Source organism: Pogona vitticeps, chromosome 2 (genome assembly GCF_051106095.1).
Source record: "Pogona vitticeps strain Pit_001003342236 chromosome 2, PviZW2.1, whole genome shotgun sequence".
Classification (NCBI taxonomy): Eukaryota; Metazoa; Chordata; class Lepidosauria; order Squamata; family Agamidae; genus Pogona; species Pogona vitticeps.
Genome location: NC_135784.1, coordinates 23,909,444 through 23,934,010, shown reverse-complemented (window position 1 = coordinate 23,934,010; position 24,567 = coordinate 23,909,444). Strand labels below are relative to the sequence as shown.

The window sequence follows — 24,567 nt, the reverse complement described above, 5'->3', positions numbered from 1 at the left end:
CTTTACAAGCACAGCATTTTCCTTTAGGATTCCTCACCCACCGCACCAAACCAACTTGCCTACAAGGGATGTTATATGCTGGCAAGTCATTGCCAATTTATGGCGAGCCTATGAATGAGCAACCTCCAATTTCTCCTGTCTGCCACATTTCTTCTCAGTTCTTCCAAATTCAAGTTGGTGGCTTCCTATAGGGAGTCAGCCCATCTTGTATTTGGTTTTCCTCTTTCCCTGCTGCCTTCAACCTTTCTCAACATTGTTGCCTTTTCCAGGGAATTCTGCCTTCTCATGATATGTCCAAGTTACGAACGATTCAGCCTCAATATTTGTTTGTTTGTTTGTTTGTTACATTTATAGCCCGCCCATCTAGTCGTACCGACTACTCTGGGCGGGTGACAACATATCAAATCTAAGCACAGTTTAAAATCATAACAACATATTACTAAAAAAATACAACAATCCAGATGGGAGAAGGCACAAAGAACAAAATCAGATGCTGGATGGAGGAATATTTCCGCCTCTTGAAAGAGTTGTGGCTTGATTTGATCTCCGAACCTCTTGGTTGTGTTGTGCTTCTGGCAGTCCAGGGATATCCACAAACCTCCAGCATCACAATGTGAGGAGGTACGACCTCACGTTGAAACAAATCCATTTTTTTTCTGTCACCCTTTCTCATGGTGATTGGAAATACAAGAATATTAATTATTACAGTGAAAAAATTGAATTGCTGCATTTTTAACCATTAGAACTCACAGCTCCAGATGAGACCAATGCCCAGCCAAAAAACAAAACAAAACCCACCCACCCATTCTCCAAAAAAGGCAACTCCAAAGAACTGGCGGAAGTCTAGCCATCCATGCCCTTCCCTTACTTTGGCGCACCTGCGTCACCTTGCCAGGGATGGGCAGCTTGGCTTCGGTCACGTGACAAGCGGAAGCGGTAAAACAAGGCACTCCAACAGGCTCTTCCCCGGGAAGGGAGGCGGGTGCAACCTCCAAAGTGGGGAAGACTGGCAGGCAATCGAGAGAGCCTATTGGTTGCCGAGCGATGTACGGAGATTCGGAAGGCGAGCGAGGAGCTTCGGGGAGAATGGATGGAGAAGCGATGGCAGCCGCCTCTCCTCCGAGCAGCCGGGAAGTGGGGGTCTCTCTGAAGAGGGGAGCAAAGGAGCCACGCCGCCGCCCGGGGATAAGATCAAAAGACATGATGGCTTTCTTTGCCTTTGCAGGGAGTGGTCCATACACTTTAGATCAGTGGTTCTTAACCTTTGTTACTCGGATGCTTTTGAACTGCAACTCCCAGAAACCCCAGTCAGGACAGCTGGTGGTGAAGGCTTCTGGGAGTTGCAGTCCAAAACTCCTGAGTAACCCAAGGTTAAGAACCAGTGCTTTAGATGATCATCGCTTTATTATCTTGATCTCGTTTGCTTCAATAAATAATAAGTCAATTGTTGGTTTGCTGTGCTGGTCTTTCATTTTTTAAAAAAACATTAATATTTTAACCCATCATTTCGCCTTCAATCGTGGTGGTGGTGTTTTTTTTTTAATGTGTGCAACAAATTCTGTATAAGTTATGAAAAGAAGGGCCGTGGAATGACATTTCCCCCGTCCCAAAAAAAAACAAAAAAACGTGAATCCCCAAAAAAAGGGATGGTAACATCTCTTGTGTTCTTTTGCCTTGAAAAGAAAATCATTGTCAGGCTGTGAGAATTTTCAGCCTTAAGACGAAATCGTCGAAGTTTTTGTTCTTATATTTCAACATGCAAAATAGTCACTGCCTCGTTCGTTTTCTGTCTGCCCCCCACCCCACTCCTTTCTAAGTTTGCTGACACAATAAAGCAGACTTTGGATAAGTTGCTTTTGGGACTACGGCTGCAGAAATCTTCCAGCCAGCCCAGCTGTGTAGGTTGGGAGATGCTGAATGTTATTGTGGACAACTGTTAACTTTTCTAAGTTAGGTGACATGAGGAGAAGTATATGTCCAGTATTTTTCCTAATCTGCCTGTAGTAGTGATAAACTTCAGGCTTTTCTCCTGTGGCTTCCTCACCCCGCTCCCAAATTGACACATAAGTCTGACATATAAGTAAGATTTAACCCCTGTCTCTTAAGTGTCAAGCAGGTCTTCTGAGTTCGTTCCCCAAAAAAAGCCCACAATTTTTTCCTGCCCTTTCATATTGCTGCTTCAAGACAACTTATGGGCTTTTCCTTTTTAGTGTTTATTTGGTACATGCCCCTTGCAATCTAACAAGCTGAGGTTCCCAGTATGGCATAGTGGGTAAAATGATGGACTCGGACTCTGGGAACCCGGGTTCGAATCCCTGCTTAGCCACAAAAACTCACTGAGGGAGAGTGGAACAAAAAAAAAAACACCACTCCTTAAATATCTCACTCGCCTTGAAAGCCCTATTAGGGTTACTAGAAGTCAAGTTCAACTTGGCAGCACAGAACACACCCACTGAGCCAATTCTTTTGAATTAAAAAAAAAAGAGAGAGAGAGATACAGTCTTGTTCTTTGTTGCTTTGAATTTGTTAATATTTGCATGCTTAGCGTTTTTAGCTTCCTTGGGTCCTGTCTAAGGAAGAAGGCAGGGTGCACGTATTTTGAATGAATGGATGAATGCAGGAGACATTCTTTGCCTAGAGACCAATTGAAAGCCAAATGCAGAGTGTGACGTTCACCCTTGTGGCCCCCGTTGGTCTCCCCAAACACAGAGCTCACAAAGGCAAGCCAAAACCTCTTGACAGGCTGCCACCAGTTGATCTCCTGGCTATAGAGCTAGAGGTGGGGAGTTCGATTCCCCACTTTGCCTCCTGGGAGAAGAGCCATCCTGTGTAGCCTTGGGCAAGCTTCACAGCTGCATGGCACCCCCAGAAGAAGGGAAGGGTAAACCATTTCTGACTACAGTGATGCCTCGAGTTACAAACTTATTTGGTTCAGGAACTCCAGTCATAACTCGAAATGGTAGTAAGTCAAAGCACCATTTCTCATAGGAATGCATTGAAATGCAATTAATCCGTTCTGGCCGAAGGAAAAAAATCATCAAAACCCCCAAAAAACAACACTGCAAGACCCATCAGAAACGCGATTTATCTGTTCTGGCCGAAGGGGGGAAAAACAGAAAAGCAAACAAACACTGCAAGACCCATCGGAAATGCAAAAAAAGAAAAGCAAAAAGCAAACATTTGCAAAATGGGGGGGGGGGGGCAAAAAACAAACTCTGCAAGACCCATCACAGCATAGAAACATAACCCCGCCACCCAGCCCAAAACCACACTGCAAAACCCACCCGGAACAGTTTTTAAAAAGTAGAAAGCAGCACCTTACCAGGCAGTCCGAAGCCGCCTCCAATCGCACACTCTCTAACTGTTAGGGCGAATGAGCTACAAAGAAGCAGCCTCTTCGTCACCAAGGGTTAGCAATTTGAATTCCCCGCCTTTTCTGTTCGTAACTTGAAGCTCCGGTCGCAAGTAGAAGCAAAATTTTGCAGCCGGAGCTGGTCGTAACTCTAAATGGTTGTATGTCAGGACATTCATAAGTCAAGGCAGTATTGTGTTCTCTACTTAAAAAACCTTGAAGAGGGTCGCAATAAATCTTAATTGACTTAACAGTAGATGATGATGATGATGATGATGATGATGATGATGATGATGATGATGATGATGATTTATTTGGGATGTCGTTTGCATATTGTCTTCCCTTCAATATACATGGTTGAAGGCTAGGCTAGGAAAGGGAAGGAGAGAGGGCATGACCCAAAGCAACTTTTATGGCTCAGATGCGACTAAAATTTGAATTTTCCAAATTCTGTTACAGTGCTCCCAACTATATAGGCTCTCCTCTGGATTCACAGTCATCGATGTCTAGGCTGGGGTGAGGAACATCAGGCCCAGGGGCTGAATACAGTATGGCCCTCTGAGCTTGCCCTCTTCATGTGTTCCATAGGTTGTTGGTCTCCCACTTCTTGTAGTTTTCCCCCCCTCCACATTTAGAAAAAAACTGAAATGCCTGTCTTTGGGCTTAGTTAACTACAGTAAGAATCTCATTTCTCATTTTAAATTAGGAATACAAGCCGAGTCACACCATTTTAGCTCCATCCTGGCTCCTAAAATGTAGTCCCTCAAAACTTCTCTGACATTGAATTTGCTTTCCTAGACTGAAAAAAGGTTGGCCACCCTTGATCTCGGTCTAGGACCTTAGTCTTTGAGATGCTAACACAGCTATGTCACAATTCAGGAACTAAAAATGAAAGGGCTCCAAGCATGGCAGAGGTGGGTCTTTGTATTGGGAAAAATACATTTATCTTTCTTTTTTTACCAAGGTTATCATTGGAGCTGTATTTTTTTTCTCTTTCAGGGCTATATAAGTTTCGAAGATGTGGCTGTGTATTTCACTCAAGCAGAGTGGGTCCTGCTGGATCCAGGTCAAAGGGTTTTATACTGGGAGGTCATGCAGGAGAATTATAAGACCATCTCTTCCATAGGTAAGATTTCTGTTCATCTTCCAAAGCCAAGTTGGAGCATCTGTAATTCTATTTTGTCCCCGTCGGTCCCTCCCCTCACCATGCTGCCTAACGTGCTCTTCTAAGGACAGGTACAACTAACTAGAAAAAGGAGGGAGTCTATGAAGGGACCAATGTGGAAGAGTTTGCAAAAATTACATTGGGGAGGGGGGGCTGAATCCTGCTGAGCAGCCGCAGGATACGGCAGGTTTACCTCCTAGGCAAGATCACCTGTAGGAACCCTTTAAGAATCTGAGACTCGTCCTTTATGGAGGAAGCGCCTAGATACAGTGGACCCTTGACTTACAGACGGCTTGACTTACAGACTTTTTGAGTTACAGACTTCTCTGGCCGCAAAATTTTGGTTTGACTTGCAGCCTGAGAATTGACTTACAGACCAGAAAAAAACCAAAATGGAACAAAAACGGCCTGTTACGGGATTAATCGGTTTTCAATGCACTGTAGGTCAATGGAGACTTGACTTACAGACTTTTTGACTTGAGAACCGCCTTCCAATACGGATTAAGTTCTCAAGTCAAGACCCCACTGTACTACCGTTGGTCAGTGAACCTGCTTGTGTTGTGGCCATTGCACAAATGGTTTGACCCAAGGCGATCCTGGTCGCGGTGGAACGACAATTCCCCAAATCCTCCAATCAGTGGGATTTTTCCTGTGGGTCTTGAGCATGTCTAGGTCATCTAGCCTCATATTGAAAACCCAACCACTTTACTTTTTGCATCCATGAGATGGATCCCAGGGCTTAACCCTGGTCCCGTTGCAGTGGGCATTCATCAAATCATGCTTCCAGAGGCTAGAAAATTTTATTTATTTATTTATTTATTTTTATTTATTTTATTTACAATATTTTTTAGCCGCACCATTACCAGTGGCTTCTGGGCGGCGTACAACATTAAAACGTAAAAACATTAAAAACATTTTAAAAGACAATATAAAATGTCATATATTAAAACAATTTTTAAAACATTAAAAATTAATAAGTCCTGCTGCTCATGTGGCCAGCTAGGGAATACTGTTTAATTAAAATGCTGGCTGAACAGAAAGGTCTTTGCCTGGCACTGAAAAGCCAAGAGTGTCGGAGCCAGGCGGATCTCTACAGGAAGGGCATTCCAAAGTTGGGGGGGGAACAGCTGAGAAGGCCCTATTTCGACATGCCATCCCCCTCACCTCTTTCAGGGATGGCACCTTCAGAAGGGCCTCCTGGCCTGATCTTAGAGGACGGGCAGGCTCATATGGAAGAAGGCGGTCCTTTAGATAACCAGGTCCTAAGCCATTTAGGGCTTTATATGTCAAAGTAAGCACTTTGAATTGGGCCCGAGCAGCAACCGTCAGCCAGTGTAAATTTTTCAGAACCGGCGTGATATGAGTCCGTGCGGTGGCACCACTTACCAGCCGTGCAGCCCGGTTCTGTGCCAGTTGCAGTCGTCGGACTGTCTTCAAAGGCTGCCCCACGTATAGCGCATTGCAGTAGTCCAGTCTGGTTGTTACCAGTGCATGAGTGAATTTTTTGAATTGCAGTGTTAGAACATCCTACTTAAGGGGGTTGCCCTCATTTTCATGTCGCTCTTCTAATGGGATGAGGCGGGGGGGGGTCTGTGGAAGGAGGCTTTCCTTATTTGGGACTGGAAACAAATGGATGGCCAACATGGATGTTTCAAAATAAGTTTATACATTCTTGTCCACAGTATTCAGCAGCCGGCTAACATCGTTCTATGCCTATGGTTCCCAACCTTGGATCTCCAGATGTTCTTGGCTTACAACTCCCAGAAATCCTGGCCAGCTCTGCTAGTGGTGAAGGCCTCTTAGAGTTTTAGTCTCCAAGGGCAGGCCCACCCAACAAGAATTGTTAGAGTAGTCCAGTCCTGAAAGTAAATTCAGTTTGTTTTCATATCATTCTTATTTCCCTGGGTAGGGTATCCAGTTCTCAAACCTGACATGATGTCATGCCTTGAACAAGGAGAAGAGCTTTTCATTCCAGACATCAAAGCCTTAAAGCACAACCTTCCCCCTGACATTCGCGTGGCTCCCTCGCTGGGTATTTTCAAAAATCAATTAAAAACATAGATGTTTCGGCAGGCCTTCCCCTCAGCTAATTCCTGATTTTCCCTTTTCTCCTCTCCTAGTGTTTGCCCCATCTTGTTTAATGTTTTTCCCTTTATTTAAAATTGTTTTAGTTATATTGTTATATGTCTGTTGTAAGCCGCCTAGAGTGGTCCTGAGGGACTAGATAGGCGGGATATAAATATTATAAAAATAAATTAAATACTGTAAATAAATTAAAGGAAATGGACACTTCATTGGGTCTCTGCTGTGGTGAGGGAACATAACAACTAAGTCCTGCTAAACCATTATATATGTTAGCCTTCAAATTGGTGCTTCTCTGATATACTGAGCTACAAGGAAGGGCCTTCTCTGCTGTGGGGCCCCCAGTTGTGGAATTGTCTCCTCTTGAAGCCCAGACTGTGCCACCTCTGATCTCATTTTGGCACCACCCTGGAACAATGGCTTTTTGTCAAACATTTTTACCAATGAGGATCATGACCTGAGTAGGGTGTGAAGTTCTGTAATGGTATATACATTGTTTTAAGTGGTTTGAGCTGTTTTAATTTATTTATTCTCAGTTATTTTCAGTTTCCTTACATTCCTTCAAGTGTTGATCTAACATGACAATTCATACTTCCCTCTGAGATCTTTTGAGAGGGAGATAAATATTTAAATAAAGCAATGCCTTATTTGGCTGGGGATGATGGGTGTTGCAGTCCAACACATAGGGGGAGTGTTGGGTTGGGGGAATTCTCTCAGGATGGGTTGGGTGAGCCATTGGCAAAAGGTAGAATTTTTGCAAAATGAAATGGGCATCTGGTACTCTCCCCGCCTCCAGTTCACCACATGTTCTCTCATATCCTTTGCTTTGGTTCTTCTTTCCCATAAATATTTTTCCTGTCTCCTTTTTTCTGACAGAACCTCCTCCTGCACTGCTAAAGCTAGAGATCATAGAGGAGCCAGGCCCACAGATGCTTAAGGGTGTCAAGGAAACCAGTGCCTTCTCAGGTGAGGAAAGGGCTGACGTAAATATTACAATCAAAATCTCATTCAATTTCACCAAGTGTGCACCCAGTACTCAGTTCTCTTTTTTTAATCATTAGCCCAAAAGGAGTGTCCTCTACCATCATGCACACAGAAGAAGTCCCATTGCTTTCAGTGTTTAATATTTTCAGCCACTGGATAAATGAATCAGCAGATACTGATCCTGCACATAAGGGAGTCCTACCGTAACAAATTTAGTCATCATTAACGTTCAGTGACTTCGATTAATGAGTCTCCACTGAGATTCTTGAGTGCACACCAAACCAAGGAGTGTGTGCAACCAAGATTCCCAGTGGCGACTCATTAATTGCCAGCGAGAGGCAACTGAAGGTTACACTTTTTCCCTTCTGCCTATATAACAGCACAACGGGATAATACAATGCATTATTCATTTCAGAATGTGTTATTAATTAATCTTTTGCCACTTGAACTGGTCTGCAAAACCCTAGCCCTACATCAGATCCACTTCAGGGACAAAACTGGCTGCCTTTCTCTTTCATACAGGAATGTTTATCAAAGCACACCGCCTTGGTTGCATTCCTGTTAGCACTTCTGTGAAGTGTTCTTAGTTCTTGGGTCCCTGACTGCTTACATACAAAGGATTTGTAGTGGTGCAGTAGTCATGGCTGTGTGTGTGACATTATATTCTAGGGTGGTGTTAATTTGGGCTCCTAGACTCTTAAGTACAGCTAGTCTCTCTCCAAACAGCAAGTAAAACACTGAGCCTCATGATAAGAAAGACTTCTAAACACCCATGTCGGGGTAGGGGAAGAATTACCATACTTTTCTATGTATAAGACGCCCCCATGTATAAGACGCCCCCCACTTTTCTAATCCAAAATTAAGAAATCAAAGTGGGGTTTAGCAACTGTAGGGGGGAAGAGATCAAAGTGCTGCAGGATCGCTTTGATCCCTGCTTTCCCCTCTACTTGTTTTTCTCTCAGCTTACTTCCGTGTATAAGACGACTCTCAATTTTTAGTCTAAAGGTTTTAGACAAAAGTATAGTCTTATACACAGAAAAATACGGTATGTAAAGCAATCATTCTCAACGGGGCCAATATGGCCCCCCAACATGGGCAGGGGCTGGCACATTTGAAGGAGGCCACAGACTGGAAACCTTACAGGGTTTGTTATGTGACTTACACAATCCTGACCTGGCTTATATTTTTTCATATTGTTTTTATGCCCATGACCAAAATAAGGTTGTGAATGGCTGATTTAAAGGACCAGTCACAAGACCTCCGGGTGCAGGTTCCCATTTTAGCAACCACACCTTGCTGAGCAAGGTCTGCCTATACAATAGGAATGATGCCATTGGTGGTGGCAGGTTATAGCATCTGGATCTTAAAACCCATGTACAGTGGTGCCTCGCTTAATGACGTTAATTCGTTCCAGCAAAATCGCTGTAGAGTGAAAACGTAAAGTGAAAATGAAAAACCCATTGAAACGCATTAAAACCCGGTTAATGCATTCTAATGGGCTAAAAACTCACCGTCCAGCAAAGATCCTCCATACGGTGGCCATTTTTGGTGCCTGTATAGCGAGGAATCCATCCCTAAGCACAGCGGGGAGCCATTTTGAGCACCCGGCGGCCATTTTGAAATCCCGACGATCAGCTGTTTTGATCGTCATAATGCGAAGAATCGGTTCCCGAAGCAGGGAACCAATCTTCACAAAGCGAAAAAACCCATTTAAAACCGTCGTGAAGCAGATTCATCTTAATGTGGGGTAATCGTTAAGCGGGGCACGACTATATTAGTATGTTGGCATGACCATATACTGCTTATTTATAAGAACATAATTGTCATCCTTCCATCCCAATAGGTGGCAGGTGTATGAAAAAAGAGGAGAACGGTCATTCTCAAATCCTTCTCCAGCTGGAAAGAAAAGGAAGGTCTTTACCTGCTGCTGGTGACCATCACTGTCAAAGGTGGAGCGTAGCAGAGAGGAAGCAGGGGTACCGTCCAGGGAAGAAAGTACAAAAAAGATTATCTTGTGGGGAAGGTGACCAAGAAGTCAGTGAAGCCAAAGTACAAAAGAAAAACCACATGATGGTTGGGAATAAGCACTCTCCAAGCTTTCACATATACGGATGTAAGGAAAACCGAATGAAGGAGAAAAAATACAAGTGCTCCATCTGTGGAAAAAGTCTCACTAAAAGATCAAATCTCATCCTGCACGAGAGAACGCATACAGGAGAGAAACCTTATCCCTGTACAGTCTGTGGGAAAAGTTTCAGTCGCAAATCGTACCTCAGCAGACATTTGCAAATTCACACAGGAGAGAAGCTATATACATGTTCCGTCTGTGGCAAAGGTTTTAATGACCGGTCAAACCACACGAGGCACGAGTATGCCCATACGGGGCAAAAACTGTATAAGTGCTCATTTTGTGGCAAAGGCTTCAGCTGCAGTGCTTACTGTATAATACACGAGCGAACGCACACTGGAGAAAAGCCTTATAGGTGCTCTTTCTGCGCCAGAAGCTTTAGTCAGAAAGCCAATCTCATGATGCACGTGAAGAACCACACAGGAGACAAACCACACACATGTTGCATGTGTGGTAAAAGTTTCAGTTGCGAAGCCCGGCTGCTTAGACACAAGCAAAGCCACACAAGAGAAAGCATCCATGCGGATGAGAAGCCCTATGCATGCTCTACCTGTGGGAGAAGTTTCCATCAGAAATCAAATCTCCTTAATCATGTGGCAATCCATAGTGGAGCGAAGCCTCACCTGTGCGGTGTCTGTGGTAAACGTTTCAATTATAAAGCAATTCTTACTAGACACAGCCGAATGCATACCAGAAAGAAAGGATATTCATGCACTTTATGTGGTAAAGGTTTTCATGACCAAGCAAACCATGAGAGACACCAAAAAACCCATATGGGAGAAAAGCCATATAAATGTTCAGTGTGCGGCAAAAGTTTCAGTCTAAAAACATATGTAAATAGACACAAGATAGTCCACACAGGAGAGAAACCCTATCGATGCTTAGTTTGTGGGAGAAACTTTAATCAGAGATCGAATCTCATTAATCATGAAAAAATGCACAGGGAAGAAAAGCCATATATGTGCTTAGTCTGTGGGAAAGGTTTCAGCTATAAATCCCGCCTTATCAATCATGAGAGGATACATTCAAGTAAGAGAGAGCAGCTGGGGGAGAAATCCCATCAATGCTCCATCTGTGGGAATCACTTCAGTAAAAAATGCAATCTGATTGCGCATGAGCGGATTCACACAAAAGAAAAACCGTATGGATGCTCCGTCTGTGGGAAGAGATTCAACCAAAGATCAAACCTTATCACACACGAGAAAATACATTCAGAGAAGAGAGTAAAACCAGCAGAGAAAGCCTATGGATGTTCCGTCTGTGGGAAATGGTTCAGTAAAAAATCTAACCTGACGGCGCATGAGAGGATTCACACAAAAGAAAAACCATACAGGTGCTCAGTCTGTGGAAAGAGATTCAACCAACGATCGAATCTTACCACCCATGAGAGAATCCATACAGGAAGAAAACCTTATATGTGTTCCACCTGCGGGAATGGTTTTAACTGTAAAACGAGGCTCATCAGACATGAAAGAGGTCATATAGGAGAGAAGCTGTATATAAGCTCCGTGTGTGAAGAAAGCTTTCCCTCTTATGCAAAGTGTCTTACCCACAAGGGAATTCATACATGAACATCACCATGTGCCAAGATGGACAGCCGAGATGGCCAGAAAAGTGCCATGGAGGTGCTTTTAAAAATTCTTGTATCAAAACTACAGTGGTGCCTCACTTGACAAGGATAATTCATTCTGTTCAAATCGCTGTTAAGCGAAATCCTCGTCAAGCGAAATGAAAAAGCCCATTGAAATGCATTGAAAACCAGTTCAGTGCATTCCAATGGGCTAAATACCTCATCGTAAAGTGAAGATCCTCCATAGGGCAGCCATTTTCCGGTGCCTGTATAGCGAGGAATCCGTCCTAAAGCACAGCAGGGAGCCAATTTGCACAGCGGGCGGTCATTTTAGAGGCGCCAGTCAGCTGTTTTAAAATCGTTGTCTAGCGAAAAATCGGTTCCTGAAGCAGGGAACCGATTATCGTGAAGCAAATTTTTCCTACTAGAACATCGTTTTGCGATCGCAAAAGCGATTTCAAAAACCTTATCATCAAGCGGTTTTGTCATTTAACGAGGTAATCGTTAAGCGAGGCACCACTGTATGTAAAACAGTGTAAGCCATTGTTCCCTGTTCATGAACAGATATCAATTGCTAGTAAAATATTAATAATTGCATCTTGTCAAGTCAATCCTGATTTACAGCAGCCCTTTCCAGGGTTTTCCAAATAGAGAGGTGGTTTTCCCATTCTCTTCCATAGCATAATATCTTTCTAGCATAAAACATAATATATTTCTAGGAGGATGTGCATTTTTACATCTATTTTTAATCACTATCAAGCCCTGAAGATTTTCCTTCATTTGATACCAACCTGAGGGATCTTTCCAAAGGTTTCTGTGCAGGGAGAGTGCCTGTCCCCATGAACTGTCCATTTCATTTGCAAAAACAGTAATAAAATAAATAATGAATCTTGTGTTATTCTGATGGCTTAGTTTTCTAGGCCACACTGTGTCCTAAACCGTTCTCCACCTGGTTTGCTATAATACTTAATTCACTTCTTGTGGCTTCTTGCAGCTAGTGACAAGAAGGCAGTGGCATCTTGGTGTCGTACGTTTGCGCTATTTCCCATAAGTATATTTAACAATGCAAAATCTGATACTAGGGCTTGATGAGCAATCTGCCCTTTGCTCTGCTCCGACATTTTTCCAGAACTGAGGTACCATTGGGCATGTCCACCAGATGTGTACAGTAGTTGGGTTTCCAAAGCTTCCGTGTCCTCTTGAAAAAGACAGAACCATCATCGCTAGTGCATGCCTTTTCTACTGGGACTGGATACCAGCTGTTGGGTGGCTTTTTCCCTTGGGTTTGTTGAGGAAGATTTCAGTGGCCTCTTTCAACAGGCCTGATTCAAATGGTTGCTAGCAAATGTAATGTGGCTGAAGCTGCACTCCCATATAGTTTTTAGTAGAAATTTGCAGCGCTTTGAGATATCCCTTTGACACCCTAATTTTCACTCTGCATTTAAGTCTTCAACTGAAATGAAGGGGTGGAATAGCCTGCCATGTGGCTTCCTTATAACCAAGAAAGCGTAAAATGGGCTCCTCTCATTCTATCCAGTTTTGTGGATCCATGGTAAAAGCAAAAAAATAATAAAATAAAATAGCAAAGTGTGCTGCTTATATACTGCTGCTTATATACTGCTTATATACTTTATAAGTTACCGTAATTATGCAGGCTACCCATTGCCCCCCACCCAGTGAACTGGGTACTCATTTTACCGACCTCGGAAGGATAGAAGGCTGAGTCAACCTTGAGCCAGCTACCTGGGATTGAAGCCCTGGTCGTGAGCACAGTTTTGGCTACAGGACAGCAATTTAACCACTGCGCCATGAGGTAAGAAGCAGAAGCATCACATGGGTCCTTATGAGTCCCCTGTATGTCTCGCTCATCCCATAAAGAGACCATTTTATGCAGCTTTAACTGGCTCCATGAATGATCTGCATTTTTCTCAAAGTAACCAGGAATACCCTTGAAGAATTCTGTCTGTTGCATAAGGTGGCAGCAAGGGTGTTTGACAAACAGATCGAAGTGGAGTGATTGCTCTGTTTCCCTCCCTCAATTTCATCATCTCCTGTAAATTTTACAAACCTCTATAGAACACCTGTGTAAAATGTGAACTTTTCATACTTCAATGAGCCTGATCTTGGACTAAATTCTTGAAAAGAAACGTTGTCTATCCTACTCCACGGATCGCTCCATTAAATAAAGCAGGGAAGGGACTGAGGAGTAGAAGCCAGCCGTTGTGCATTGGAAATGCCTGCTTCAGGGAACTAAACAGCACCAGATGGGCAGTGTAGAAATCAAGTAGACCAGGGGTCCCCAACCCTCCGGTCCGCAGCCCGGTGCCAGACCGTGGGCTTCCTTGAACTGGGCCGCAGGCACAGATATTCACCCCCCCTGCACACATGGGGTGTGTGTCCCGCTTGTGGGTGGGCGTGTTGTGCTCATGCACGCAAGCATGACACGTCCCTCTGTGTTACATGCCCCTCCACAGGAGGTGGTGCAAATGTCCCGGCGCTATATGGTTCTCTGATCCCAGGAGTGCCAAATAAACGATAAACTTGGAGCACACAACCGGGTTGCAGAAATTGCTGCCGCCCACTAGCTGGAGAGGAGCGGCGGCGGCGGCAGAGGTTGAAGCAGCAGCAGTAGCACCGGTGGTGGCGGCGGCGGCACTGTGAGGAGCAGCTGCGGCTGGCCAGTACCGGGGGGGGAGCAGCTGGAGGAGTTGCTCTGAGGGAAGACGGCGGCAGCGGTGCGACCAGGCACCCACCCACGCCAAAGTGAGGCCGGGCCAGGGCAGGTGGTCCCTTCTGGGGGTGGTCATGGCGGTGACGGCAGCCCACCACAATCTCCTGCGCTGCACTGCCTCTGCGACTGCTCAGCCGGAGGCGCCCGCGAAGTCATCTATGAGTGGTTCGGCTTGACACTGGGCTCGGCTCAGTGGCTAGAGTTTGCCGTGGGACTGCTGGACGTCCTCAACCCTCTGGAGCTGTGCTTCCTGGGCACGACCACCCCCAAAAGGGAATGCCATCCGCGGCCTGGCCTCACTTCGGCGTGGGTGGCTGGCCATGCCATTGCTGCCGCCTTCCCTCAGGGCAACTCCTCCAGCAGCTCCCCCTGGCACTGCACAGCTGCAGCAGCTCCTTGCAGCGCTGCTGCTGCTGCCTCTGCTGCTTCACCGCCTGCTGCCGCCACCACTCTTCTCCTGCCAGCGGGTGGCAGCGATTTCTGCAACCCGGTTTGTCGCTCCTAGGATCAGAGAACCGTGAAGCGCCGAGATGTTTGCAACACCTCCTGTGAAGGGCCATGTCACGCTCGCGAATGGACATGTCGTACTTGCAGAGGGGCGTGTCACATTTGCGTGCATGCACATGAGCACAACACACCCACCCATGAGCGCGGGGGTGTTCCCCCCAACCGGTCCGCGCACGGAGCCTGCATCCCCCCAACTGGTCCACAGTCCGAAAAAGGTTGGGGACCGCTGAGTAAGTAGAAGATGGGAAAGCTGCGTTGCCAGTGACTAAAAAGACCAAGAGCAAACTGATATAAATAATGAACTGTTAATTGGGCATGAGATTGTCAGAATTGAAAAACAAAAAACAAAACTACCACAATTCATCAGGAATTCTCTCCATCAGAGTTCTGGCAGCTGGATTTTTTTTTGTGGGGGTGGTGGTTACAAGTCCTCAAATGAGTTTCAAAACACACCCATGTATCTGTGTGTTCTTTTTTTCAGCCATTGAAAAGAGGGAGAATGTTGGCACTTGCTGAGCTCCGTGGAAACAACAAGGTGTTGTGGGTCTCGTAGTTTTTGAGCCACCCTGTACAAAGTCTAATGAGCAGAGAGACCACCAGTCCCACAACCCCTTGTAGTTCCCATGGAATTTTTCAAGTCCCAACCACTCTCCCTTTGCAAGAGAATTAAGAACTTGCTGGGCTTCGGGCCTGGATGTGTGCTGAAATTACTCTGAGGATTAGGATTTTGGAGCTACAGCTGATAGAATGTTTTTTTAATTTATAAATTATTTTACATTTAATCTGATTTATTTTAATTCTGAAATGCCATGGAATCCCTCACCTGGAGAAAGACAGCCTAGAAATGAAAAAAGGAAATAAATAAGGAACCAGTCTGGATTCCTAAACTTGAAAGTTACCTTTTTTCACTATGACTCCTAGAAAAGCACATCAAGACACACCAGCTAGGATATCACAGAACCCAAAGTGACTTCTCTGAGCTATCCTGCCCTTCCCATCTTCAAGATTAGGACCAATAGGGCCGAAGACTTAGCTAAAGCAAATGAAAGATCATTCTGAGGTAACTAAAATGTTTATTCACTTTTGACATGAATCACTGTAATGTTTAAGCAGAAATCGTATAAAATTCCTCTTGGGGGCAAAAAGACAGAGTACATGTTCACTCCAAAAGACAGCATATTCTAGGACTATAAGCAAGGCAAATTAAAAAAGGCTAGGGTCCAAAGTTCTATTCCCAGAAGGCCTCGTGTTCAGACAGGGTGAAGAACTATGTGGGACTCCACATGGAGTTGGACTGCAGCTCCTATCGATATTTACCACCTTTGCCAATACTGAGGAATGGGGAGAGCAGTAGACCAGAAACCTTGGAAATGTTGCAGATCCCCTGATCGGGAGTACAATTGTTCATTGCTTGTCCAATTTATTAGCAACATCTTTCTGTAATGTTACTATACGAACGGAGCGTGGATTTATACATCTTCTCCCCTTTGTGAGTTCTTCAATGTTTTCTATGTTGCCCTTTCTATTGAAGTGCATTCCACACTCCATGCACTGATATGGTTTCTCGTGTGAATGTTCTGATGCAGCACCAGGGACCCTTTTTGACTAAACATTTTTCCACACTCTGCACATGTATATGGTTTCTCCCCTGTGTGAGTTCTATGATGCAGCCCAAGGTTCTCTTTCTGACTGAAGCTCTTTCCACACTTCAGGCATTGATACGGCTTCTCTCCTGTGTGAGTTTTTTCATGACGTCTAAGATTCCCTTTCCGACCGAAACTCATTCCACACTCCATGCAATTATAGATTTTCTCTCCTTTGTGAGTTCTCTGATGTTGCCTATGGTCCCCTTTCTGATTGAACCTCTTTTCACACTCCTTGTATTTATATGGCTTCTCTTCTGTGTGACTTCTGTGATGCAGCTGAAGTTCCCATTTCTGATGGAAGCTCGTTCCACAATCCAAACATTTATATAGCTTCTCCCCTGTGTGAGTTGTTTGATGATAGCTAAGACTCCGTTTCTGGCTGAAGCTCTTTCCGCACTCCATGCATTTATAGGGTTTCTCTCCCGAGTGAGTTCTTTGATGTCGTCTGAGGTCTCCATTCTGAATGAAGCTCTTTCCACATTCCACACATTTACATGGTTTCTGCCCTGTGTGAATGCTTTCATGCTTTCTAAAGTCTCCCTTCCAGCTGAAGCTCTTTCCACACTCTATGCATTTATATGGTTTATCCATAGTGTGAATATTTTGATGTAGCCTAAGAGCTCCTTTCTGACTAAACCTCTTCCCGCACTCCATGCATTTATAGGGTTTTTCCCCTGTGTGAATACTTTGATGCCCCCTTAGGTTCACTTTCCGACTGAAACTCTTCCCACATTCCATGCATTTATACAGTCTCTCCCCTGTGTGAATGCTCTGATGCCTCCTGAGGTTCCCTTTCTGAATGAAGCTCTTCCCACACTCCATACATTGAAATGGTTTCTCCCCTGTGTGAATCTTTTGGTGCTGCATAAGGGCCTGTTTGTGACCGAGCCTCTTTCCACACACCATGCATTTAAATGGTTTCTCCCCTGTGTGAGTTCTTTCATGCAGCCTAAGATCTCTTTGCTGACTGAAGCATTTTCCACACTCCATGCATTTAAAGGGTTTGTCCCCTGTGTGAATACTGTGATGCAGCCTAAGATTCCCTTTCTGACTGAAGCCCTTCCCACACTCCATACATTTAAATAGTTTCTCCCCTGTGTGAATCCTCTGATGCTGCATAAGGGCCTGTTTGTGACTGAGGCTCTTTCCACACTCCATGCACATATATGGCTTGTCTCCTGTATGGGTTCTTTGATGCTGCTTCAGGTAACTTTTCTGACTGAAGCTCTTTCCACACTCCATGCATTTACATGGTTTCTCCCCTTCGCTGCTTCTTTGATCAGAAAATGTTCCATTATCACTGAAATGCTTTCCGAGCTCCTTGACTTTATACCATTTTGATCCTGATTGGATGATGACATAGCGCCATGGTTCACCGCCTGCCTCCTGAGAAATGAAGGGTTTTCTGTTTTCTTTCCTGGATTGGTTCTGCAGGTCATCCTTGGGTTCCTCTTGATTCCCAAATGCCTCTCCTCTTTCCTCTTGCTCCTTTACTTCCCATGACACAAGAGGCAGCTTCTGGCAGTTCTCATCCTCTTGACCACCACCTACATTTGGAGAGAAACAGAGAAATAATCTCCTGTTATGGAGTTTCAGGGAGTCTTGGGAACCTTAACCAGATATCAAATTAAGGTAGGATCTCAGTATCTCTGTGAGGTCAGTTTCAAGCTTCACACCTCCACAGATACCAAAAAACCACAGAAGTATTGAACATGTATATAGCCTCTGGCTCCTTCTAGTGGCCATTTCTGGTAAATACACCCTGGAAATACGTATACAGTGGTGCCTCGCTTTAAGATTGCCCCGCATTATGAAGAATCCGCTTAACGATGATCTTTATGCGATCACAACTGCGATCGCAAAACAATGGTCTAAATAGGGGAATTTCGCTTTGCGATGAGCGGTTCCCTGCTTCTGGAACCGATTCTTCGTAAAACGATGTTTTTCTAACAGCTGATCGGTGGTTTCAAAATGGCCGCTGGGTGATTAAAATGGCTCCCCGCTGTGTTCAGGGATGGATTCCTCGCTATACAGGCAGCAAAAATGGCCGCCATATGGAAGATCTTCGCTGGACGGTGTGTTTTTACCCCACTGGAACGCATTGAATGAGTTTCAATGTGTTCCAATGGGTTTTTTTTCCCGCTTTACGATTTTTTCACTTAACTGCGATTTTCCTGGAATGGATTTTCATCATTAAGCAAGGTGTGGGGATTTTGTAGTCTAAAGTTCCATCTTGTGGCTATTAAGGGATACATCTCTGGTGTTTAGCATAATCAAGTTAGTGTAGTATAAAGATGCATTGTTCTATGATTCTCTCTCTGCGCAGGCGTGGAATGCCTTAAGACTGATAACCACACGACGCCTCTATGGCCAAATTCTTATCTTATGCTAATTTTGCTTGTTTTGCGTGCTTAATAAAAACGTCTGGGGAGAAGAAGGTAGCCATCTTCATATTCTTCTTCTTCTCTACCGGTACCTGAATACTAACAAGATAAAGTCTGCAGTGTCTTCATTTATCAGAGCTCTCCCTGGTTTTCATGCAACTGCTGCTTGGCTGGCTTCCAAGCAGGGTTCCCTGGGGATTTCCCCACAGCAAGGCACCACTGTAAATAGGTATTATATGGGGGTTTTCAGTTAGTATGTTCAAGGGATCTTCTCCTCATTGCAGCTGGCAGATGAGGTCTTGTTTGAGAATTTCTTTCAAAGAAAGGCGGCGACTACCAGATTACCAAAAAATCCAGGTCACTCCTATAAATCCATTCCCTTGTTTCTTTCTTGCAGTTATTCCTCAGCTATTAATATATTGCTCTAGACAAGATAAACTAGAAACAATGGAAATGTTAGGCTACACATTGAATCTTGGGGGTACGCATTCCTACAGAACTGGACCAAAAAATCCAGCTTGGTCAGATTGAGGGCAGGCTGGAATGCTATTTCCCATAAGTTGTGCGACTGGACAAGCAGTCCAAAATGTATGCTACACATCCATATGATCAGACCTTTGTCCCAACCAAATGCCATCCTCTCATCCTCCAGTCTCAAAGAATGAAAAGCAGACAGTAGGCTACAAAATTTTACCTTAATGCCTGTTGTAAATGTGGGGGATTTGAGGGGATTCCCCCCACAGTCTCGGGGATGCAACTGGCTTTACCCTTACCAACATACGACAGGAAATCACTAAGTGATTTACCTCCCTTTTTCTGTGGGATTTACAAGACCCTTCACCATGTGGAAATGCTCTGCCAGAGATTGTTGAGCAGATTCCATGTTGGCTGTTCAGTCCCGAGGAGGGCTTGTGTGGCCCACCTGCCAAGAAAGGCATGAACAAGACCTTCAGCCCTGCTGACCCCTCACATGCATTGTGTCCTTACCCAAAGAGGCTACCATCCCGCAGATCTCCAGCATGACTTCCTTATACAGAGCTCTTTGGCCTGGATCTAGGAGATCCCACTCCTGCCGGGTGAAAGACACAGCCACCTCCTGGAAGGACATCAGCTGCTAGAAGAAATGGGGGGGGGGGAATAACTACTCAGATATCATCTCCCAAACAGACAGCCAGGTTCCTACAATGCAACAAGAAGCCATAACTGGCTAGCTTTGCAAATATTTTTCTTCCTTCCTCCCTTCTTTGTAGAACTCACAATGTCATGAGAGATTTATATTGTAACAGCATACAGTGGGACCTCGACTTATGAACGTTCCTACATACAAACTTTTCAATTTATGAACAGCTCCGTTCACAAAAATTGGCATCGACTTGCGAACAGAGACTAGACCTACGACCGAGGTCAAGGCTCTGTTCGCAAGTCAATGCCATTTTTTGCGAACGGTGGCTTTGGAGGTCTCAAAGGGCTTTCCCCCCGACATCAGAGGAAGCCGTTTGAGACCTCCGAAGGCAAAAGGGCAGGGAGAAAGGGATGGAAATTTGAATTTCTCGCCCTTTTTCCCTGCCTTTTTGCCTTTGAGACCTCCGAAGCCACCGATCACGGTAGCAGGGATCCCCAGGGAGGTCTCCCATGGTGGCGGGCAAGCCCTGCAAGACCTCCTTGGGGGTCCCCGCCGCCATGATTGGCACCTTCGGAGGTCTCAAAGGGCTTTCCCCCCTCCCAACATCAGAGGAAGCAGCTGGAGACCTTTTTGAAATGCTGGAATGGATCAATTCCGTTCCCATGCATTTCAATGGAAAATGGTACTTACAAACTTTTCGATGTACGAATGCCATTCCAAAACGGATTAAGTTTGTAAGTCGAGGTACCACTGTACATAACGAAAAGGCATTCCTTCAGGCACCATCACCCAGCAACAAATACAGGGGGAGCACCACGGTTGTCCCTCTGAATTTCTCCCTGATACTCCCTGCTTTACCTGAGACAGACGTCCAGCCATTTTTTTCCTTTCAAAGTTCAAGAAGGGATGGTCCAGAGCCTGCCTCCGTTGCCATCAGACTGCCTGTGTCTGTGTGAAAGAGAGAAAGGAAGCATAAACTGGGCTGTCTCAGAGATTCCTGCAGTTGCCACCATCCTGCTTCATAGACATGTGAGGAGAGAAGCTGAGTCTGGTTACGGCTGGCAAGCGATGCCTCTCAGTTGCCCATGAAGAAAACAGATGGATAAAGCAGCAAGAGTTTCTGCCTTCAGACACATGCAGGTGCCATGACTTTTGCTATTTTAGCAAAATATTTTAAGTGATTATTTTAAGTGCTCTTTTAATTGATTCCTGGCTTTCCCAAAGCTATACAGTATTTTAAAAAGTTATTTCACATTCCTGTGTCATTTTCCATCACGCTCTTAGTTGTGTCTTAAAATGTGTGTAACTATAAAGGAAAGGATGTGTTGTGACCTATTAACTGAGTTTATCTTAACTTTGTCTGAGAGGAGACTCTAGCATGAGATGAAAGGGAGAAAGCAAAAGAAAACAAGAACATATGTCAAAGCAGCTCACAAGAAAAACTCTCTCATACAGTGGGGTCTCTACTTAAGAATGTCTCTACTTAAGAACAATCCAACTTAAGAACAGCTCCATTTGCTAAATTTTGCTTCTACTTGAGAACAGAAATCCAAGATAAGAACAGGAAAAAAAACCTTTCCTGCTCTTTTTTTAAGGTCACCTTAGGTTAAAAAAATTTCTCCCCCTAGTGGTAGAGTACGTATTAACCAGCTCTGCATTAGTTCCTATGGGAACTAATGCTTCAATGTACGAACGCACCTCTACATAACAAAAACAAAACAAAACAAAACAAAAAAACAGCCAGAACGGATTAATTGGTTTTCAGTCCATTCCTATGGGAAATATTGCTTCAACTTAAGAACGTTTCAACTTAAGAACACCATTCCAAAACGGATTAAGTTCTTAAATAGAGGTTCCACTGTAGTTTCTATGGACGGAAAAGAGCAGATACGGATTAAATGGTTTTCAATGCATTCCTATGGGAAATGCAGATTCAACATAAGAACTTTTCAACTTGAGAACCACCTTCCAATACGGATTAAGTTCTTAAGTAGAGACCCCACTGTATGTGCTCATTTTTTTCCAGTGAAGGAAAAGGGAAGAGACCAAAGAGATATGATGGAGTTTCTAGAGACCCCATAGCATCCAATTCCTTACTACAGAATGGCCAAGATCCTGTTCCAGAACTATGCTTGTCTGACTCAAAAACTATTCAAGCAATTGTGAAATTCACTCTGAGGCAGATGTCATCTCTAGGAAGTTATTCCATGGGTGCAGTTGCGCAACTTGTCACAAAAGTGCAACAAGGTGCACAAAGTTCATACTCTCTGGGCACTAACTCCTTGCAGACTTCTGCATATAAAACTTTATGCTCCACCACATAGGGTTGGATGTCAACCAGTGTTTTACTCTTGGTCTAACACTCTCCACCTCTCCTGCTGGTTCCAGGCCTAAGCCTCATGGAAGGTCTACTGTCTGGCAACTATATCTTACCTCCCTTACCTTCTCTTGATCTTGTGTGGGAGCACCCTTTTCAATGTTGCCAGCTGCGTTCCTGTTCTTCAGTGTAGAGCACACTCTCTATTCAATCTTTGACCCCTACCTGTCACTCAGAACAAGGCGCCCCAAGAACGTTTCTGAAACTGAATTCGTCTGTTGGACTGAAAGATGTTCCCAAAATTTGCTCTAGGGCAGAGGTCATCAACTGATGGCCCTCCAAAAGTTGACTACATCCCTAGCTAGTGTAGCCCAGTGGTGAAGGCTGCCAGAAGCTGCCACCCAATAAGATCTGCAGAACCACCAGCTGCTTCTGCTCCAGGGTGAGCTGAGAAGAGGCACACAATTATTATTATTATTATTATTATTATTATTATTATTATTATTATTATTATTATTATTAGTAGTAGTAGTAGTAGTAGTAGTAGTAGTAGTAGTAGTAGTAGTAGTAGTAGTAGTAGTAGCAGCAGCAGCAGCAGCAGCAGCAGCAGCAGCAGCAGCAGCAGCAGCAGCAGTAGTATTTCTTATCTTATCATCCAGACTAGAGAGGCTACCTACCAGTCCAAAGGAAAGCCATCATGGCTTGGGCCAAAAAGTCTGTCCTGCTGTGGCCACAGGAGGCAAAGCCAAGGTGAAGAGGCTGTCCAAACCTCAGAGGATCACCTGAAAAACATTATAACTAAAGATTACACCTTTTGATTCAAGAGTTCATCTGCCAAGAGAATCTACTGATCAATGGGTTACGTAGACTCAGTACCACCGAGAATTTTGGCAAAAAAAAGTTTGGACTCAATTGTCATGAAAACGTCTTATCTCAGCCCTTGACGACTGGAGTCTGAAGAGTGAGGATTTGGTTCTTCCAAAATCCTTACAAATAAAAATGATTCATTTCATCCCCAAAGGTCACCTGGAAATGAGTATAACTAGAAAAAGAAAAGAAAACCAAAACAGCTCAGGCCATATTTTACATGCCTAGAGATGGACTGAGCTGTCCAGGAAGTGCTCAGACACCGCAAGGCGTTGGCAGCCTGCATCAATCCCAGAGCACCTTTTGTACGCCAACAGAATAAGTAGCATCCAGTAACTACAACTTATGAGAAATAAAGTCAAATAAAAGCACAGACAAAGGGACAAATTCAGAATATATAATTTTCCCTCTCTTTCCTCATCTGGTGCCCTTGATGCAGGTGACCACGTATTACATAGAGGGAGCCTGAGACCTTCTGGATCCAGGTCATGTTCACCCACTCCTCCTCGTTAAGGCTTGGGGATTTTTGTTTGTTTGATCAATTGTTTCTTTTACTGTCATTTTACCTGCCCCTTACAGTTTCTTTGTTACATTCAGGCACCTCCACATGTTCAATGGACACTGAGGGGAAATTACCTGCAACCAATTAGGATTTTTTTTTAAATTAAAAAAAAACATAAGTGCACATATTTTTTTTTCTGGATCTGAGGCTGGGCGGGCGAGAGGAACACCGGAACAGGTAGCAAAAGAATATCCTGAGTCTCAGGGACCCACCAGGGCTCATCCTACAAAGAAGGGAGGAGGTCAGGCTGGAAGTTTTCATCTCTTGCTGCAAAGCACAGAAAGTACAAATAAACAAAAACGACTTGTCAAATTCCAGCTCACCGCAGGAAGTGGCGCTGATTGCTCTGAGACCTCCTCAGCTTTCAAAGTCAAATGAAAGCAAGGCTCAGTGGTTTAGGTCTCTGGCTTCGGAACCAGAGGTAGGGAGTTCGATTCCCGCCGCCGCCCCCTGCCTCCTTAACAAGGACTGGGCTCCATGATCCAGCTCTGCAATCCTAAGATTTCAAACCCCTTGGGGGGATGAGAGGAAACTGACAGGGGTCCTTTCTGGTCAGGAATGATTGAGGAGATTCTGTTGCATCCCTTCCAGCACAGACCAGACATAGCTAGCTCTCTCATCCCCCCTCACTTACCCCCCCACCCCACCCCGAAAGCCAAGGGGCTGGCAGGAAGACTAGACAATAGCTGGAAGGGGTTTTATGATGTGTTTTTTTAAATAGCTTTTTTCAGGCTGTTCCCTAACCTCTCAAGGGCAGAAAGGTCTTTTGGATCTCGACATGTTTTCCCCCTCTCCCAAGCCTAAACCTCACGGGGACTGGGCTTGATTGAGAAGGAGGACTTCCAAAAGAGAAAAAGCAGGAGCCCAAAGACCAGCAGGATTTGTCTGGATCCGCTCCCTAGCCAGGATCCCAAAAGAGAAAGAGAGAGGGGGGTTGGGGAAAGGACCTTCCTTCTCAATAACTCTCCCACGCCATTTTCGCTCACCTCCCCCCCCCCCGCGCACTGATTCCTGCCCTGACCCTTTTACCTCTTCTTCGTCCTCCTCCCTCCAGGCGGAGGCATCGCCAAAAAAAAAACACTCCCTCTTTCCTTCCCCGGAAGACACTGGAGGAGGTGCGCTGGGAATTTTCTTCCCCCTTCTGCAAAC

General features: G+C 44.7%; 2 protein-coding genes and 1 long non-coding RNA gene across 4 annotated transcripts; 2 read left to right on the top strand and 1 right to left on the bottom strand.

Annotated features, from left to right (window-relative positions):
- Nucleotides 1–848: 848 nt before the first annotated feature.
- LOC110069928 (uncharacterized) lies at nt 849–12,174 on the top strand. Of its 2 annotated transcripts, XM_078388341.1 has the most exons (3): nt 849–4,478; nt 7,476–7,565; nt 9,427–12,174. In XM_078388341.1, the coding sequence occupies exons 1-3, from the start codon at nt 4,241–4,243 to the stop codon at nt 11,280–11,282; spliced, it is 2,184 nt and encodes a 727-aa protein (XP_078244467.1). In that variant the 5' UTR covers nt 849–4,240; the 3' UTR covers nt 11,283–12,174. The 2 variants fall into 2 exon arrangements, with proteins under 2 accessions (XP_078244467.1, XP_078244468.1); XM_078388342.1 differs by lacking the exon at nt 7,476–7,565.
- A 3,398-nt stretch (nt 12,175–15,572) lies between these two features.
- On the bottom strand, nt 15,573–24,541 carry LOC110069930 (uncharacterized). Its single transcript, XM_072988568.2, is given in 6 exon segments — nt 15,573–16,084; nt 16,087–17,712; nt 19,537–19,663; nt 20,531–20,614; nt 22,667–22,771; nt 24,448–24,541. Coding segments are annotated over 4 exon segments (1,935 nt in total). The 5' UTR covers nt 20,552–20,614; nt 22,667–22,771; nt 24,448–24,541; the 3' UTR covers nt 15,573–15,923.
- LOC144587529 (uncharacterized) lies at nt 22,093–23,009 on the top strand. Its single transcript, XR_013542672.1, has 2 exons — nt 22,093–22,431; nt 22,649–23,009. It is a non-coding gene; the product is annotated as an uncharacterized LOC144587529 (long non-coding RNA).
- Nucleotides 24,542–24,567: the final 26 nt, after the last annotated feature.